Raw genomic sequence first — 18,910 nt, forward strand, 5'->3', positions numbered from 1 at the left:
CCGGCCACAAAGTATTTTCTGTAGCAACATGAGGTGATATTGAAGGCTTGGTCGGCCGAATTTTGAAAATCAATAGTGGCATCATCGGATCACAAAAATAACGAACTTTCTGATTTTGAAAGGAAAATTTGTTTGAAATGTGACCATGTATGGCCTGCTTAAGGCTTTTATGAATGTATAGCATAAATAGGATGACCATGGACTTCAGAGCCTGCTAATCTACAGACTTCATGTCACCTTCCTGCTCTCTAAAGTACTAATGTACTTCACACATCCTGAATCCCTTCTTATTTTCCCCCATTCTACACACTTCTACAAGCTTACTGAGCAAACGCTGCAATTGCAAGGCTCTGTTCACACTTGTATGATTTCAGATGGTACATGTGTAGCACAGAATCGCATGACAATGGAAATCGCATTGTTTTCATTGGTGCCGTTATCAATGCAACTCAACACAGCGTGATTTTGAAAAAGTTTTCTGTACTGCGGTGCAATTCCAGCACAATTGTGGCCCCATAAAATATGCAAACCACTACTAAGTAGCGTCCAAGTTGCACTACATAACATAATATTGCACTGAAAATCGTATTGCAGCAGTGTGAACCTAGCCTAGGCTAGATTGCAACTTTCAACTGCTGTTGCAACTCAGATTTTATGGAGTTACCCAAGTTAATTGGAGTTTAGTTAAAGAGGAACTACACTATATCTGAGCACCACAAATCAAAAACCTAAAATTCAAAGCAAACTTCTCCTCCATACGTGTCTCAATGCTTTATTGTGCTGAGAAATAGTTTAGAAAAAACACCCCCTAGCATTTCTGGCCATCTTAAGTAAGGGCAGATGATTTGTATAGTATTTTTTTTATAGTATTTTCTTCCTAGAGTCCATCTATCCTTAGTTCAGGCACATAGGCAGAAGGGTGTGTTTAGCTGAGGAAACCCCTCCCGAGAGCTCCTGTATAACAATATTTGCCTAGGCCTGGAAACCAGGAGGCAACTGAAATAAAAAAAAAAGTTTGAAAAAAGTAAATATGCTATATGTTCCTATGTATTTACTAATGCTAGCAGCCTGAGGCATAAACATAATCAATGTTGATTGTGAAGTTCCACTTTAACCTATTGACATAAGCATATAAGTGAAGACAGAGTGTTTATTTACATATTTGTTGGTGCCTGGGGTTCTTCAAGACTTTTACATTTTTCTTGCAGCATGTTTGATGTCGGTGGTCAGCGGGATGAGCGCAGAAAGTGGATCCAGTGCTTTAATGGTAAGTTATAAGTTGCAGTGTCAACCTGTCACGTAGTCTCTGCAAGTACACATTTAGGTCTCATTCACACCTAGTACAGAGATGTGCGTTTTTCTGCACGTATTCTGCAAGGACACAAAAAAAAGAAATTCCTATTGTTCTCTATGTGCTCTGTTCACACCACAACATTGGTATCATATGTGAATCTGCAGCATGGATAAAACTCGAATGCTGCACATCAGTTTCCATCAGTTCTTCTGCACATAAGGGTTGAATGGGACCTTACTCTTTACTGTAAAATTTATTTGGAGCCTTGAAAGTTTTTTGTGGCTTTGTCATTTTAAAGGGGTTGTAAAGGTTCGATTTTTTTTTTTTTTTTTTTTAATTCTCTAAATAGGTTCCTTTAAGCTAGTGCATTCTTGGTGCACTTACCTTTTCCTTCGATTTCCCTTCTAAATGTGTTTTTTCTTTGTTTTCTTTGTCTGGATCTCTCACTTCCTGTTCCTCCTCAGTAAGCTGTTCAGTAAGCTGTTCTGGCTGACTAAACACCGCTCGGATGATGGTGTGAAGTTTACTGAGGAGAAACAGGAAGTGAGAAATTCAGACAAAGAAAAAAAACATTTAAAAGGGAAATCGAAGGAAAAGGTAAGTGAGCCAACAATGTACTAGCTTAAAGGAACCTGTTTAGAAAATAAAAAACAAAGCTTTACAACCCCTTTAATGCTATTTCAAAGATCATATGTAATCAGAAGAATACTAGATGCTGTACTTAGTGGCTGTTTCAGCCAGAGAAGCATCTTTGCTGAATGGCCACTGTGAGAAAATCAAGATAGGTTAGCCATCCTGTACATTTGTATATTTTTATATACAGTGAGGGGGGAAAAAATATTTGATCTTATACTGATTTTGTACGTTTGCCCACTGACAAATGATCAGTCTATAATTTTAATGATAGGTTTATTTTACCAGCGAGAGACTCAATAACAAAAATATCCAGAAAACCGCATTTCAAAAAAAACATATAAATTGATTTGCATTTAATGAGTGAAATAACAAAAACATTTCTTTCACTAACCATGAGTGTTTTGGCTGAAGCCATTTTTTATCAATCAACTGTGTTTACTCTTTTTAAGTCATAATGACAACAGAAACTACCCAAATGACCCTGATCAAAAGTCTACATACCCTGGTGATTTTGGCCTGATAACATGCACACAAGTTGGCACAAAGGGGTTTGAATGGCTATTAAAGGTAACCATCCTCACCTGTGATCTGTTTGCTTGTAATTAGTGTGTGTATAAAAGGTCAATGAGTTTCTGGACACCTGACAGACCCTTGCATCTTTCATCCAGTGTTGCACTGACTTTTTTGGATTCTGAGTCATGGGGAAGCAAAAGAATTGTCAAAGGATCTGTTGGAAAAAGTAGTTGAACTGTATAACACAGGAAAGGGATATAAAAAGATATCCAAAGAATTGAGAATGCCAATCGGCAGTGTTCAAACTCTAATTAAGAAGTGGAAAACGAGGGGTTCTGTTAAAACCAAACCAAGGTCAGGTAGACCAACTAGAATTTCAGCCACAACTGCCAGGAAAATTGTTCAGGATGCAAAGAAAAACCCCCAAATAACTTCAGGTGAAATACAGGACTCTCTGAAAACATGTGGTGTGGCTGTTTCAAGATGCACAATAAGGAGGCAATTGAAGAAAGATGGGCTGCATGGTCGAGTCGCCAGAAGAAAGCCATTAGTATGCAAATGCCACAAAGTATCCCGCTTACAATACGCCAAACAGCACAGAGACAATCCTCAAACCTTCTGGCACAAAGTCATTTGAAGTGATGAGACCAAAATTGAGCTTTTTGGCCACAACCATAAACACTTCATTTGAAGAGGAGTCAACGAGGCCTATGATGAAAAGGTACACCATTCCTACTGTGAAACATGAAGGTGGATCGCTGATGTTTTGGGAATGTGTGAACTACAAAGGCACAGGAAATTTGGTCAAAATTGATGGCAAGATGAATGCAGTATGTTATCAAAAAATACTGGAGGAACATTTGCATTCATCGGCCAGGAAGCTGCGCATGGGACGTACTTGGACATTCCAACATGACAATGATCCCAAACACGAGAACAAGTCGACCTGTCATTGGCTACAACAGAATAAAGTGAAGGTTCTGGAGTGGCCATCTGTCTCCTGGCCTCCATATCATTGAGACACTCTGGGGAGATCTCAAATATGCAGTTCATGCAAGACAGCCCAAGAATTTCCAGGAACCGGAGGCTTTTTGCCAAGAGGAATGGGCATCTTTACCATCTGAGAAGATAAAAAGCCTCCTCCACAAATACCACAAAAGACTTCAAGGTGTCGTTGATGTTAAAGGGGGCAATACACGGTATTAAGAACTGGGGAATGTAAACTTTTTTGATCAGGGTCATTTGGGTAGTTTCTATTGTCTTTATGATTTAAAAAGAGTAAACACAATCCATAATAAATGGCTTCAGCCAAACACTAACCACGAGTGAAAGAAAAGTTCTTGTTTTATCGTTCATATTCTCTGAAAAATGGGCAAGAAATCATAAGTTCTGCCAGGGTATGTAAACGTATGAGCACAACTGTATGTATATGTGGTGTGTATGTATATGTGTGTGTATCTCTCATTCACTCTCACACAGACACACACTATCTCACAAAAGTGAGTACACCCCTCACATTTTTGTAAGTATTTTATTATATCTTTGAGATACGCTGTGAGAATGCTGAAGAAATTACACTTTGCTACAATGTAAGTGTTTCCTCTGAAAATGGCCGAGATCCATGTAAAAGTAGGTGGGCTGCCTGTAATCTCGTGAGATATTGTGAGATTACAGTGCAGCCGAGTTCAAAAAGTGAAACTAAAGTTTAAAAGAACATGTAATTACATGTTTCAAGACATGTGATAACTAAATATATACAGTATCTCACAAAAGTGAGTACACTCCTCATATTTTTGTATTTTATTATAATTTTTCATGTGGCAACACTGAAGAAATTACACTTTGCTGTAAAGTAGTGAGTGTACAGCTTGTATAATAGTGTAAATTTGCTGTCCCCTCAAAATAACTCGACACACAGCCATTAATGTCTAAACCACTGGTATCAAAAGTGAGTACAGCTCTAAGTGAAAATGTCCAATTTGGTCCCAATTAGCCATTTTTCCTCCCCGGTGTCATGTGACTCGTTAGTGTTACAGGGTCTCAGGTGTGAGTGGGGAGCATGTGTGTTAGTTGGTGTTATCGCGCTCACGCTCTCATACTGGTCACTGGAAGTTCAACATGGCACCTCATGACAAAGAACTCTGAGGATCTGAAAAAAAAAGAATTGTTGTTCTACATAGGGTGGCCTAGGCCATCTTTTTCTCAAACTTTTTACCCCAGAGGAACCCTTCCAATCATGTTCAGGTCTCAGGGTAACCCTTGCTAAAATCAATTTATTTGTCGTCAGTGAAATGGATTGTAGAAAGAATTTAACAGTTAAAAGGTCCTTGGCTTTATGCAACTGGGTCTACCAAGTGGTGTTGACCCTGGGACTATACAAGCACCATCAAATGGCAAGTCAATCAGCCACAGCTCAAGGAACCCCTAGCAACCTCTGGAGGAAGCCAGGTTTCCACGGAACCCTGGTTGAGAATGGCTTGCCTATGCTATAGGAAGATTGCCAGGGCCCAGAAACTGAGCTGCAGCACGGTGGCCAAGACCATACAATTGTTTAACAGCGCATGTTCTACTCAGAACAGGCCTCTCCATGGTCAACTGAAAAAGTTGAGGGCACATGCTCAGCGTCATATGCAGAGGTTGTCTTTGGAAAATAGACGTATGTGTGCTGCCAGCGTTGCAGCAGAGGTTGAAGGGGTCAGCCTGTCAGTGCTCAGACCATACGCCGCACACTGCATCAAATTGGTCTGCATGACTGTCGTCTCAGAAGGAAGCCTCTTCTGAAGATGATGCACAAGAAAGCCTGCAAACAGTTTACTGAAGACAAGCAGACTAAGGACATGTATTACTGAAACCGTGTCTTGTGGTCTGATGAGACCAAGATAAACCTATTTGGTTCAGATGGTGTCAAGCGTTTGTGGCGGCAACCAGGTGAGAAGTACAAAGACAAGTGTGTATTGCCTACAGTGAAGCATGGTGGTGGGAGTGTCATGGTCTGGGGCTGCTGGAGAGCTGCCGGCGCTGGGGAGCTACAGTTCATTGAGGGAACCATAAATGCCAACATGTACTGTGACATACTGAAGAAGCGCATGATCCTCTCTTTGGAGACTGGACCGCAGGGCAGTATTCCAACATAACGACCCCAAACACACCTCCAAGACAACCACTGCCTTGCTAAAGAAGCTGAGGGTAAAGGTGATGGACTGGCCAAGCATGTCTCCAGACCTAAACCCTATTGTGCATCTGTGGGGCATCCTCAAATGAAAGGTGGAGGAGCGCAAGGTCTCTAACATCCACCAGCTCTGTGATGTCGTCATGGAGGAGTGGAAGAGGACTCCAGTGGCAACCTGTGAAGCTCTGGTGACCTCCATGCCCAAGAGGGTTAAGGCAGTGCTAGGAAATAATGGTGGTCACACAAAAAATGTACACTTTGGGCTGAATTTTGACATTTTTACTTAGGGGTGTACTCACTTTTTTTGCCAGCAGTTTAGGCATTAATGGCTGTGTTGAGTTATTTAGAATGGACAGAAAATGTACACTGTTATATAAGCTGTACACTCACTACTTTACATTGTAGCAAAGTGCAATTTCTTCAGTGTTGTCACATGAAAAGATATAATAAAATATTTAGAATGAAGATGACTGGGTCAGAGCAACTCCCAAAACTGAAGCTCTTGTGAGCTGTTCTCGGTCTGCATTCACACCTGAGCGCTTCAAAATCGCGTGTTTTGCTGCAATTTTGTTCAGGTCACCAATGTAAAAAGCAGAAAACCGCCTGTAATTGCCCCAGAGAAGCTCATGTCACTTTGAAATGAACGTCTATTTCTTTTGACCAGTGAAACAAAAACAAATTATATCTGCTGATTTGCTGTTTTATGCCAAAAGCTTCTAAGTGGGTAAATATACTTTTTTTTATTATGCATAGTTTAAGCAGTCTTTTTAATAAGCATCATTCAGAACATCTAAAAAAAAACTTGAATAAAATCTTTGAAATTTGACTGCCATGTTTTAACCACTTCCCGACCAGCGCACGACGATGTACGTCGACAGAATGGCACGGGCAGGCATATTGGCGTACATGTACGTCCAATATTCGATGCCGCCGTGCCATCGGGAGCGCGGCGGCGCGCTCCCGCGCTGGTCGGGACCCCCGTGAGTCCGGTCGCGGGACCCGCGGACTCGATCGCCGCGGGCATCCCCGCGATCGTCTCACGGAGCGGCCGAATGGAGGAAATGCTGTGTAAACAACATTTTTCCATTCTGCCTAGCAACTAGTGACGCTGATCTCTGCTCCATGTGATTGGAGCAGAGATCAGTGTACACTAAATGAAAGCCCAACCCCCCCACAGTTAGTAACACATCCCTAGGAACACTTAACCCCTACACTGCCACCCACTGGTTAACCCTTTCACTGCCAGTGTCATTTACACAGGAATCGCTGCATTTATATAGCAGTGATTACTGTATAAATGACAATGGTCCCAAAAATGTGTCAAAAATGTCCGATGGGTCCCCCACAATGTCGCAGTCACAATAAAAATCGCAGATCGCCGCCATTACTAGTAAAAAAAAAAATAATAAAAAATTATTAATAAAAATGCTATAAAACTATCCCTATTTTGTAAACTCTATAACTTTTGCGCAAACCAATCAATAATCGCTTATTGCGATTTTTTTTTTACCAAAAATATGTAGAAGAATACGGATCGGCCTAAACTGAGGGAAAAAAATGTTTTTTTATATATTTTTGGGGGATGTTTATTATAACAAAAAGTAAAAAATAATGAGTTTTTTTCAAAATTATCGCTCTATTTTTGTTTATAGCGCAAAAAATAAAAACGGGTGATCAAATACCACCAAAAGAAAGCTCTATTTGTGGGAAAAAAAGGACGTTAATTTTGTTTGGGAGCCACGTAGCACGACCGCGCAATTGTCAGTTAAAGCGACGCAGTGCCGAATCGCAAAAAGTGGTCTGGTCTTTGACCAGCAAATTGGTCCGGTCTGAAAGTGGTTAAACCATTATAATCCTTAGCGTTAAGGAACGTCTTTTTTTTTTTTTTTTTTTTTTCCCCAGATGTGACGGCAATTATATTTGTGGTAGCCAGCAGCAGTTATAATATGGTGATCCGAGAGGACAATCAGACCAACAGACTCCAGGAAGCGCTAAACCTCTTCAAAAGCATCTGGAACAATAGGTACACTTTTTTATTTTTTATTATTCTTTATTGGGTTGTGTGAACACCTTTTGTATGTTTGTTTTCATAGCTGTGGACCTCCTTATTTAAAGAAGTACAGCTAAAACTAATTTGGTAGTACTTCTCCTATGGATCACAGGAGTGCAATTTGTTCTGCACTCCTGTGTGACCCATTTTCAGCTGGCAGCGAGCTGAATGTCGGCTGACTTTGGTGCCGGTCCAGGCTCTAGCAAGCTAGCAACAATGAAATCTGGATCCACCCACATGCCTGGACTGGCCGCCCCCTTCACAGTCCAATGCTCCAGTGAGTGCGGGGGCAGGGGGTCAGAGCGATACTGACTGATGGTCACCAGCTCTCTGCTCAGGGAGTCCTGAGAAGTGAGCGGTTGGCAGTGTTTGATTGTTTGATGCTGCATCCATCTAGGCAAGTATAATTCAGAAAAAAAAAAAAAAACTCCATACTTCTCTTTTAAAGTCTGCTATTTGCTTTGATTAACCCAGATGGGTTTAAACCTGCATTAGACAAAGCAGCTGTAGTGGAAACATCTGAAAACAGCTGCAGTGTAACAAAGATTTACATGTATTCATTGTCTTATACAATAATCATGTTATTGTACAAAAAAAAGCAGATGCCCCAGTGACCAGCTATTGGCTTGCCTGGTAAACCAATCCCTGATCATTAGAGCAGGAATCTTGGGGTCTCTGTAGACTACTGGTTTTTATGTCCAAATAATTCCAGGGGACCAGCCTCGATCATGACCATACCATCTGGTTGTGATTTGCATAATTGGGTTCCCCGGCCTTCGCCAGAAATCTTTGAACGACTGCAGATACCTGGCCATTCCTTCTCAAAGGAACTGAGAACGCTGCCAGATGAGGTATACCTGCAGGTTTGCTTGAAAACTCAATTCACATCAGCATTTAGCAGAACCTATACATTGTGCAACATTTGATGGCACTCATAAAAACTCCTGTATGTTCTCGACACATGATGCAGCACATCAAAAGAAATTGAGGTTACACAAATGTATCATAGTGCACAGTACAGATAACTTTACATCTAAATATCATCTTGTATTTCACTCAAAATTATGTTCCAAACTTTTGATTGCAATTTTTGCTTTGTAGGTGGCTACGGACAATTTCAGTCATTCTCTTCTTGAATAAACAAGATCTACTTGCTGAAAAGGTTTTGGCTGGGAAATCGAAAATCGAGGACTACTTTCCAGAGTTTGCGCGTTATACAACACCAGATGATGGTACGGGTTTATCGATGTTTCTTAAAGAGGAGGTCCGCCCACCCCTGCAAAAATTAACAGCCAGCAGATACACATACTGTAGCTGCTGACTTTTAATAATCGGACACTTACCTGTCCTGGAGTCCAGTGATGTCGGCACCGCAGCTGATGTTTCCATCAGCTGTCGGGTGCTTCCGCCACCATTGCGTGTAAGGGAACCCGGCAGTGCAGAATTACGGCTTCACACCGCGTGAGGCACCGCTGCGCTTCCATACTGGCCTGGCCCCGGCGGCAGAGGAGGGAGCTGACGTAATTTACTGCGGCCCCGCACTCCCGCAAGTGTTCCCCACTTCAAGGACAGGTATCCACTTTTGGGTGAAACTCTCGCTTTAACTATAGACATGGTTTTGGAATAATGAGTGGGTAAAGTTTGCCAAACAGGCGTTTTTGTTTATTCTTTTTTGCCATCCTGTTCTCGTCTGAATTGTTTTTGTCTTCATGCATGTCTATGGGAATGCGAAGCAGCGACAAGCAGATCATTGCGGCTTAGTGCAGTTCAGCTGCAGGTCTAATTCAACTCGGTGAAGTCTGTATGATCTTAGAAGCATCCCAAACCTATATCAGATGTGCGTGAAATGCACCTAAAAAGGAAGTTACAGTTGCCCTTACACAACCCCTTTATAATACCTAGAAATCATGCAATTATAGGATATACTTCATATAATTTGAGCAGCCTGCACCGTATTACCTTCATCCCTGCACAGATGTTGGGAAATTGGAAATTTCTGGTATTATTTTTTGAGGGGATACGGGAAACCTATGAATACATGCCCTACATCTAGGAGACTGGATACCCCTGTTGGCTATAACTTTTCCTTATGCAGTGACTCCTCAGTTTTAGCATGAGATTGCACCCACTTGTCTGTATTCCTTTTTAGTTTTAAAGGTAATCTGTGTTTCCTGTGACTTTAACCTGGTCCAAACTATAAACTGCTGCTGTGTCTATAAGCACTGTATGAATGGCATGTAGCTTCAGCCACACACACAGTACACAGTGCTGGGTTACGGCTGTAAGACAGACTTTCCATCTCACACCCAGAACAATGCAGAGTCGGTCTGAGTGGGGCTCAGCCATTCATAGGCAGCTTGCGCTCAGCCATTCATAGGCAGCTTTGTATTCTATGAATGAGTTCAAAGATTCCCCTGATTGGCTGAGTTGGAGAGTGTGATGTCATTAGACTGCTACCATGTGTTTTCCAATAGACCTTAATAGAGTGTCACATTTCAGTTACGTTTGTTAAACAAAAAAAAGAGCAGTGTGGTGCACTGCGATCAGCACTGCTGTCCTTCCACCACACACCAGCTGCTGCATTTTAACACCGTGATTGGTGTGTATGTAGTTCCCTTTCTTTCCCTCTAGTCCCCTTTCTCTACAACATTGGTCTCCAAACTCCAGCCCAGGGCCATATATGCCCTTTGGTTTCTTTTATCTGGCCCTTGGGTTGCTAATTTATTCACTGACACCAATGAAGGGGCACAATTCCTACCAATGACACGAACAATGATGGGGCACAATTCCTCCCGCTGGCACTGATGATTGGGGATGGTTTACTGATGCTGGGACATTTTGTACTCCCCATGGCCACAATCCGGCCCCTCTGAAGGACAATAAACTCTCTCCATTTGTCTAGAAAGTTTGGAGACCCCTGCTCTACAAGAATACTAAACTATTTTGGCCAGACAAAGTTTTAGCACTTGCTGGTTTTGCCTGAAGTTTGCCTCCCACCCGTTTCTTTTGATGATGGGGAAGCAGAAGGTACTTTTCCAGCTCTGACACTACCCAGAAGCAGCAAAACATTGTTCAGAACTGCCTGACGTTTGGGAGGGCTACATATACATATATATATACATATGTGCACCTGTAGGTGACTGCACTTCATACCTATAATATTATTTATATATTTATTCCTCACAATGACCCTGTCATTAACCTTGTACCCGCTCTATTTACCTTTTCAACTTTTTTTTTTTTTCTATCTTCCTTTCTTAGCAACTCCAGAGCTTGGGGAGGACCCCAGAGTCACAAGGGCCAAGTACTTTATTAGAGATGAGTTTCTTGTAAGTATTTCTTTATTTTAAATACTACTGCACATTAAAGTATAGCTTTTCATATGTAACGTGTAGAAGCTCCTGCTGGGTGTTGTTATATTTTTTTTTATTTTTTTTTTTATATCAAACTCTGCCTGAGAAAAGCCAGGCATATACCACCTTCCCAAGCCCCTCATGCTATTTCCAGAGCAGAATAGCTCACCCCATTTGTTTTTAGTGCAAGTGACATCACAGGGCAAGGGCTAGTATGCAATGCATCTTATTTGCTAGGTCCTAATCTACAGACTAATCTGTTATGCCGCGTACACACGACCGGACTTTTCGACAGCAAAGGTCCAACGGAATGAATCCAGCGGACAATTCAAACGTGTGTGGGCTCCATCGGACCTTTGCTGTCCAAAAATCTGATGGACTAGAAATAGAACATGTTTCAAATTTTTTCGCCGGAACTCTGCTGGACCCAGTTCCTATCGAGAGATCCGCTCGTCTGTATGCTATTCCGACGGACAAAGACAAACCCTAGGGCAGCTATTGACTACTGCCTATGAACTTCCTTATTCTAGTCCGGTCGTACGTCATCACGTTCGAATCTGTCGGACTTTGGTGTGATTGTGTATGGCCAAGTCCGTTCATTCGGAAAGTCCATCGGAACTCCACCGAAAATGTCAGACGGTAAGACCGTCGGACCTAGTCCATCAAAGTCTGCTTGTGTATACGCGGCATTAGAAGAACAGAAATATTGTGGCGCTCCAAAATGGTGACAAAAATATATATAAATCTGTTGAATGTGAACAAAATGACTCAAAGTAAAAGTTCTTGAATAAACAAGATGTAGCTCAAGGTGAATCTTGTGTAGAGAAAAGTTCCAGTGTGAACAAACTGAATCTTGTGTATAAACAAAGGATAAGGTGGCACACTTACCAGACTTTATGGACTCGTATACTGTACAGCGTAGGATTAAGGCATTCTTGAGGAACAACCTCAACAGGATTCAGCATGCAAAGTTGGTGATCTGCAAATGGGCCACTTCCGATATCAACAGAGGAAATCCACTCTCAGAAGATGAGCTCCATAAGGTGCAGTGTTCCACATCAAAGGTGAACCCATCGTGGCAGACAGCATGGTGCAGGGGCCTGCACTATATGTCTAGTGGAATGTTGGCAGCTTACTAGATTTATGCTAAATTTTTCTACATTTATACTTAATCTGTTAGATTTCATCAGACTAGATAATCTTGTTCCTCACATTCTGCAAGTTCTTTAGGCACTTTTTTGTAAACTACAAGCAGGTTTTCATGTATTTTGCACCGAGGAGAGGCTTCCTTCTAGACGCTCTGCCATAAAGCCCAGATCAATGGAGGGCTGCAGTTATGGTTGTCCTTCTAGAACTTTGTCCCATCTCCACACAGGATCTCTGGTGCTCAGAGTGACCATTGTGTTCTTGGTCACCTCTTTTACTAAGAGCCTTCTACCCCGATTTCCAAGAGCTTGTCGCCCCGACCAAATTGAGCAGAGTCCTGGTTATGCCAAATTTTCTTCCATTTGGGAATCACGGAGGCCACAAAGCTCTTGGGAACCTTCAGTGCAGTAGATATTTATTTGCAGCCTTCCCCAGATCTGTGCCGTGCAATAATCCTGTCTGAGCTCTGCAGGTAGTTCTTTTGACTAGAGGTCGACCGATATATCGGCCGGCCGATATATCGGCCGATATTTGCCGTTTTTTAAATAATCGGCATCGGCAGATTGTGTTGATAAAAAGCCGATTCTACAGCGGGACTTTGAAATGACTTCTGTAAGAAGTCAGTGTGAGTTGCCTGAGTCGTCATAGCAACACTTTCCTCCTCTCTGGGCAGACTGCCAAGAAAAGAACTAAATGATACAATGTTTACACTTCTGAATGAATGAAGTCATCTCTGTGTAGAAGTTCTCAGTTTAACCATTTAAAGACTAAATCTTTTCTGACACTTGTTGCTTACAAGTAAAAATCCTGTATTTTCTGGCAGAAAATCACTTAGACCCCCCAAAAATTATATATATATTTTTTTAGCAGAGATCCTAGGGAATAAAATAGCGGTTGTTGCAATATTTTATGTCACACGGCATTTGCACAGAGGTCTTTCAAATGCATTTTTTTGGGAAACAAATACACCATTTAAAAAATAAAATAAAAACAGTAAAGTTAGCCCATTTTTTTTTTTTTTTTTTTTTTTTGTCCAAAAGTTTTGACTACCCGTTTTTATTTAATATATAGTTTTTTTTTTTTTTTAATCTAGATCATACATACAAGTAAACTGATTGGAGGTTTGTTTTGTTTAATAAATGTTTAAAGCGGGAGTCTGCCGGGACTCCGCGTTTTTTTTTTTTTTTTTTTTTTTTTAAAGCCAGCAGCTACAAATACTGCAGCTGCTGACTTTTAAAATAGTGACACTTACCTGTCCAGCGCGCCCGCGATGTCGGCACCTGAAGCCGATCTCTAGATCAACACTCGAGTGCTGCCGCCACCATCTTGGGTATGGGAATCAGGAAATGGAGCCTTTCGGCTTCATTTCCCGGTTCCCTACTGCGCATGCGCGAGCCGCGCTGCGCAATGAGGACGGTCCCCGCTGCCTCTGGGATCTGTGTGTTTCCCAGCAGGCAGCGGGGCACTTGCGGAAGGAGGCGGGCACTTGCGGAAAGGGGCGTAATGTACGCCCCTTTCCGCAGAGAGCTAGCCCGGAAGTGGGTGCAGTTACCTGGATTATCCAGGTAACTGCACCCCCCTCCCCCCTGAAGGTGCCAATTGTGGCGCCGGAGGGGGGGAGGAATCCGATGAGCGGAAGGTCCATTTTAGGTTGGACCTCCGCTTTAAGTGTAAGAAATTTTCTGTATGACTTATGAAGGCTGCTTTCACACTGGAGCGGGCAGGCGTTGATGGTAAAACGCAAGTTTTAGCGGCTCTTTACCATCATTTTAGCGGTGCTATTTGGCTGCTAGTGGGGCACATATAACCCAGCTAGCGGCCAAGGAAGAGGTTAAATGCGCCCATGAAGCACCGCTGCCAAATCGCATTGCATGCGCTTCGGCAGTGGTGCCCATTCATATCAATGGGCAGGAGTGGTGGAGGAGCGGTATACACCACTCCAAACGTGCTGCTTGCAGGACTTTTTTTTTTAAGATCCTGCCAGCGCATCGCCTCAGTGTGAAAGCACTCTGTCTTTCACACAGACTGCAGGGGAGCCATTTTACAGGCACTTTACAGGCGCTATTTTTAGCCCAAAAGCGCCTTAAAAAATGCCCCAGTGGGAAAGGTGTGTTAGATCAAGGGGGATTAAAAATAAATAAATAAAATAAAATCGGCCTAACATATCGGCCCAAAAAAATCGGCATCATATATCGGCTATCGGCCGCCATGATTTCTAAATATCGGCATCGGCCAGAGAAAAACCCATATCGGTCGACCTCTACTTTTGACCTCCATGGCTTTTTCTCTGATTTAGTATGCATTGCCAGCTGTGAGGCTTTTTATAGAGAGGTGTGTGCCTTTCCAGATCATGTCCATTCAGTTTGTTACCCCAGGTGGACGCCAATCAAAGTGTCAAAACCATCTCCGTAACTATGGGTGGCACCTGAGCCAACTTTCTAGTGTTGTTGCAATACTTATGCCAATGTGATATTTCAGTTTTTCCTTTTTCAGAAATTCTTCATCTTTTGTGTACAGCCACAAGAGCATTTCCATATTGATTTCATTGAGTCTATCTTTTTTTTTTTTCTCTCCCTGCAGAGAATCAGTACAGCAAGCGGAGATGGCCGGCACTACTGTTACCCTCACTTCACATGTGCGGTGGACACAGAAAATATTCGAAGGGTTTTTAATGATTGTCGGGACATTATCCAAAGGATGCACCTCCGTCAGTACGAACTGTTGTGATGGAGAGATTTTCTTATATATTTTTTTCCTTATTTTTTTTTTTTTTTTCCTGGACTCTTAATTCAATTTAAAAAAAGAAATGAAACTGCAAAAATCCCACAGAAAAATCTTTAAAAAAAAAAATCTTTAAAAAAATAAAGGGGGGTGGGGAAACAATTCACCCATGAAGGGATGAAAAAAAAAACCTGCGTGCAAACTCCCTCTCCAGCTTGCACCTGTTTTTACTTGTTTCCTTGCTGCCGGACAATTGTGGAACTGTTAGCTTGCTGCCCTTCACCCCTCAATGCCCTGAAACAGCACGGGCTGACGCCAAATCTACCGTTGACCTATGACCTCTCCCCCCTTTTACACCCCTTTCCCTCTTCAAAATGCCAACAATTAATGCAGTGCGTGTGGAGGATTTTGACATAAAATAAGGTATACAAATGCAGCTGGAAGAGAGGGGCTGTACTGTAGGCTGGAGGCTGTACCTAGACTTTCCTCCCCTTTCAATAATAAGCTGGGCCTAATTTTGTTTTTTGTTTTTTTTTTTAAATCTTCATGCATTATATCAACTTTGTATTCCTTCACTGCATTGATGACCGCCAACTGAGAGAGAGGACACCTGACTCTTGACTGTAAAAAAAGAGAAAAAATTGTCTTGGTATCACTGAGCTGCCATCGTTGGATGTGCAGTTGCAAGAGGTAATTTATTTTGCCTTTCACAAGGGTGCCATTTTTTTCTTAATTTTTCCTTTTATAATTTTTTTTTTTTTTTTTTAGAGAAACAATAAATACTTGGATATGAATTTGAACATATCAATGTATTTATTTTCTAAATAAAAGCCCTGGCCATTTTAATTTGGTCACAGTTAACCATGCTTTTTTTTTTTTTTGCCCTCTTTCTCACCCCACCACCACTCCACTTTATCCTTAGTCAACCTTTTGTGTGATCTTTAAATCTTCAGTCCTGAGCAGAATGTTAGACCTATCCGCACGAACATGATCACTTCCTTTTTCCTTCTGTACAACACCCCACTTCCCTACACTTTTTATTTTGTTTTGTTTTTTGTTTTTCTGTTTTTGTTTTTATTTTACTGCTGGATTATTCTTTGTACAGAATGTAAAATGTATTATTTTGTACAACTTTATTGAAAAAAAAAATAACTTGTAGAAGATCTTTGTGCCTTGATTTTGGCTGTGCCCTGTACAATGAGCTAAAGATGTAAGTATGTTAAAAAAAAAAAAAAAAAAAAATACTCTGTACAGCAAATGTCACCTCTGCCCCTCTCCCCCTTTCCCTTCCTGCGCTCGTTCGGACATCGGGCAAATCGATCTGTAGTACTAGTTATTTTTTTTTCTTCCTGGTTTACAAAAAGGAAAAAAAAAATGTTTAGTTAAAAAAAAAAAAAAAAGAAAGAAAGAAAATGTACAAATGTTGCAAATTTAACCACTTTAAAAGTGGGTCGTCATGGTGTGACCCACTGTGGCTTCATCGTGCTTTTTAACTTTTAGCTTGAACTCATTTAAATCTATCCAAATGCAAGAACCTGGCTTGTTTCTACATAAACAAAATTTTGCTACAAAGTGCTAGTTGTTTAATCCTTGGAAATACCTATTTTTTTATTTATTTTTTATTTTTTTAGCCAGTCTCCATTACGTAGCCTATTTTCTCCACAAGCAACACATTTCAAAAATGTTTCTTGAGGAAATTACATAGGTTGACATTTTAATGATGTTTTTTTTTTTTTTTTTTTTTTTTTACTGTGCTGAGGATCCCTTGGCTTCGATAATTTGAGTCAGACCTGGTAAAAGTATGCAGTATGATGTGTAAAAGTGAGGTCAGTGACTCAGGGTATTTGAAGTTCTGGATGAGAAACAGCATGGTCACTAGCATTTTCCGGGGGTTGGTGAAAAATGGTAGTCTACGTATGTTACTGATGCGATCAGTTTTCTTGAAGGGTCAGTCCTCCAGTTTGTGAAAGCTCTCAACAGCGAGATATTTGTATTTCTTTATCCTCCATTGAGGGACACAGGAATAAGCATAGTGTCACCTATAGGTGGTCTGAACACTGACCAACAGAAAAGTTTATAAGCCATCCTCCAAATCGCCCTCCTTTACCCAACATGCCTCCATATTTTGCCAGCGTTCCTAGGAGGTTTCTCACATTTTCCTCAGCTCTCCTAAAGTAAAGTAAATATTTTTTGTTAGCCTTTTTTTCTCTGGGACTTCAGTCAAGCTTCCTTGCTATAGGGTCACATCCCGGGGCTGTGCCATGACTCTGAACTTGGAAAGCACAGCTAACACAGGTCTGAATGGTGCCACAATACAGTGGCGTAAGGCCGCATCCCATGCTTGCTTACCTTATCCAGTCCAGTGGGGTTCAGGTACGGCCTACTAAACTAGTGCTATGGAAATGCCCATACATTGCTATATAGAGTCTCTATAAAGCAGTTTATGGCCAGCCAGTGGGTGGGACCATGTCCCTGAAGACTCTGTGAGTAAGGCGGTTTAGACTGAAGCATCCATCACCACCAGTTTACTGCGGTAAAGGTTAAGGTACTGCCATCTTTCACCGAGTATATCAATATGTGCTCTTTCTTGACACTTAGCCTAGCAAGCACCATGCTCTTGAACCAACATGTAGATCTCAGGTCTCCAGTCTATGTTCAGCTTCAGTGACCTGGTCACCTCCAACCACCATCAACTGTGATCGGCACCAGCTGCCTTGCCTGACAGACCTAGTTGCAAGACAGCGGCAAGGAAACAACCTCTTTTACTAAGGCACAGAGAATACAGTCCCACTGCCATAGATGACCTCAGCCCATTAGCCCCAAGGAGGGTTTGGAACTGTTTTCCCTGTAATCTGAAACCTGCAATCCATATTGTAATGGGGTCGGCATCATTGGAATCTTTCTCAGCTTCTTCCAGTGAGACTGTCTCTTCCCCATGTACATATGATTTTCCATGTCCACTCAGCAATCAGGGTATTCTGGCCACAGAGTTTCTAAATGTGCTTCAGCACAATTCCCTGCAGATTCCTCCTTACACTTGCTGAGTGTTCCTTGCTCGGGTCAAGCCTGTGGGTCTTGTTTTACGATTTGATTCAGAGTCCCAGCAGTCTACCTCTGAAGAGACAGTTTTGAGATATTCATGGTTTCCTGCCATTGACTGGGGGTTTGGTTTAAACCTTATTCATGCATTTCAACCCTATATCTGAAAGATCAGCCCGCTCTTTTAGGCCTTTATTTTTGGGCAGTTACAGCTGCAGAGACTTTACCACTATACTTAATGGAAGTATACTGAAGAGTCCTGAGCCCCACGTGAGAGTATGCATGAACTTTTCCGCTTTGAGAGGGGATTTGTTAACTATTAGTCAGCTCCCACCTTACATACACCAGTGAGTCACCCTAACAGGAAGACCACTAAATGGGTGCTCACCTGTTCAGAATCCCACTGACAGGCTTTACAAAAGTTCTATCCTATTTTGGCTTGGCTTTAAATTCGTCAGAAAATGTCACAATCTGTGGCCTCCCCAATCACTGGGGTCAGTCCCCGCTTCCTGTACCAAATAGAAATAATCTCCTTGAGCCTTGTGCTTCAGTTGTGGCAACTTATTAACATCTAAGCTTGTGTCTCGTATGGGTATGATGACGGTACAGGTACACTCTGCAGTCTGGGTGTGCCCATGGGATGCTGATTCTACTGTCAAGGTGCTTTTTTGATTTAGCCTTCAAGGGACTCTATTCCTGACCTTGACCTAATCGGCAACCTCATGACTGTACAGAGTGCCCTCTTGCCTCCTTGTAGGCTTGCGGAATGTTCAGTAAACCTCCCCTGAAGAGACTCCATTTTTTTGCAGCCATGTACTCTGCACCATTCTGGAGGGTCTGGCACGTGCAATATTAGGCAGGGTTGGGCCTCACAGATCATCTAACGGTAGCTACCTGTCACCAGCGAGTTTCAGGTGAATCTTTCTTGCCATTGTTGGTGCTTGGGCCGACCACTTTCTCCCTTGCTAGGAGCATGGGCCCTTGAGCGT

At 42.0% G+C, this 18,910-nt stretch overlaps 1 protein-coding gene across 3 annotated transcripts in view; it reads left to right on the forward strand.

Annotated features, from left to right (window-relative positions):
- The window catches only part of GNAS (GNAS complex locus), a 223,367-nt gene that overhangs the window by 201,340 nt on the left and 3,117 nt on the right, over positions 1 to 18,910 (forward strand). For 2 of the 3 annotated variants that reach the window (XM_077460240.1, XM_077460242.1), the window contains exons 8-12: positions 1,209 to 1,267; positions 7,515 to 7,635; positions 8,764 to 8,894; positions 10,924 to 10,991; positions 14,742 to 15,572. In XM_077460240.1, the coding sequence (XP_077316366.1) occupies positions 1,209 to 1,267; positions 7,515 to 7,635; positions 8,764 to 8,894; positions 10,924 to 10,991; positions 14,742 to 14,888 (526 nt within the window). In that variant the 3' untranslated portion in view covers positions 14,889 to 15,572. Of the gene's footprint in view, positions 1 to 1,208; positions 1,268 to 7,514; positions 7,636 to 8,763; positions 8,895 to 10,923; positions 10,992 to 14,741; positions 16,455 to 18,910 lie in introns of those variants that run through there. The other variant, XM_077460241.1, reaches the window with a different exon arrangement.

Source organism: Lithobates pipiens, unplaced genomic scaffold (genome assembly GCF_037356315.1).
Source record: "Lithobates pipiens isolate NorthernLeopardFrog02 unplaced genomic scaffold, aLitPip1_a1.2 Scaffold_28, whole genome shotgun sequence".
Classification (NCBI taxonomy): domain Eukaryota; kingdom Metazoa; phylum Chordata; class Amphibia; order Anura; family Ranidae; genus Lithobates; species Lithobates pipiens.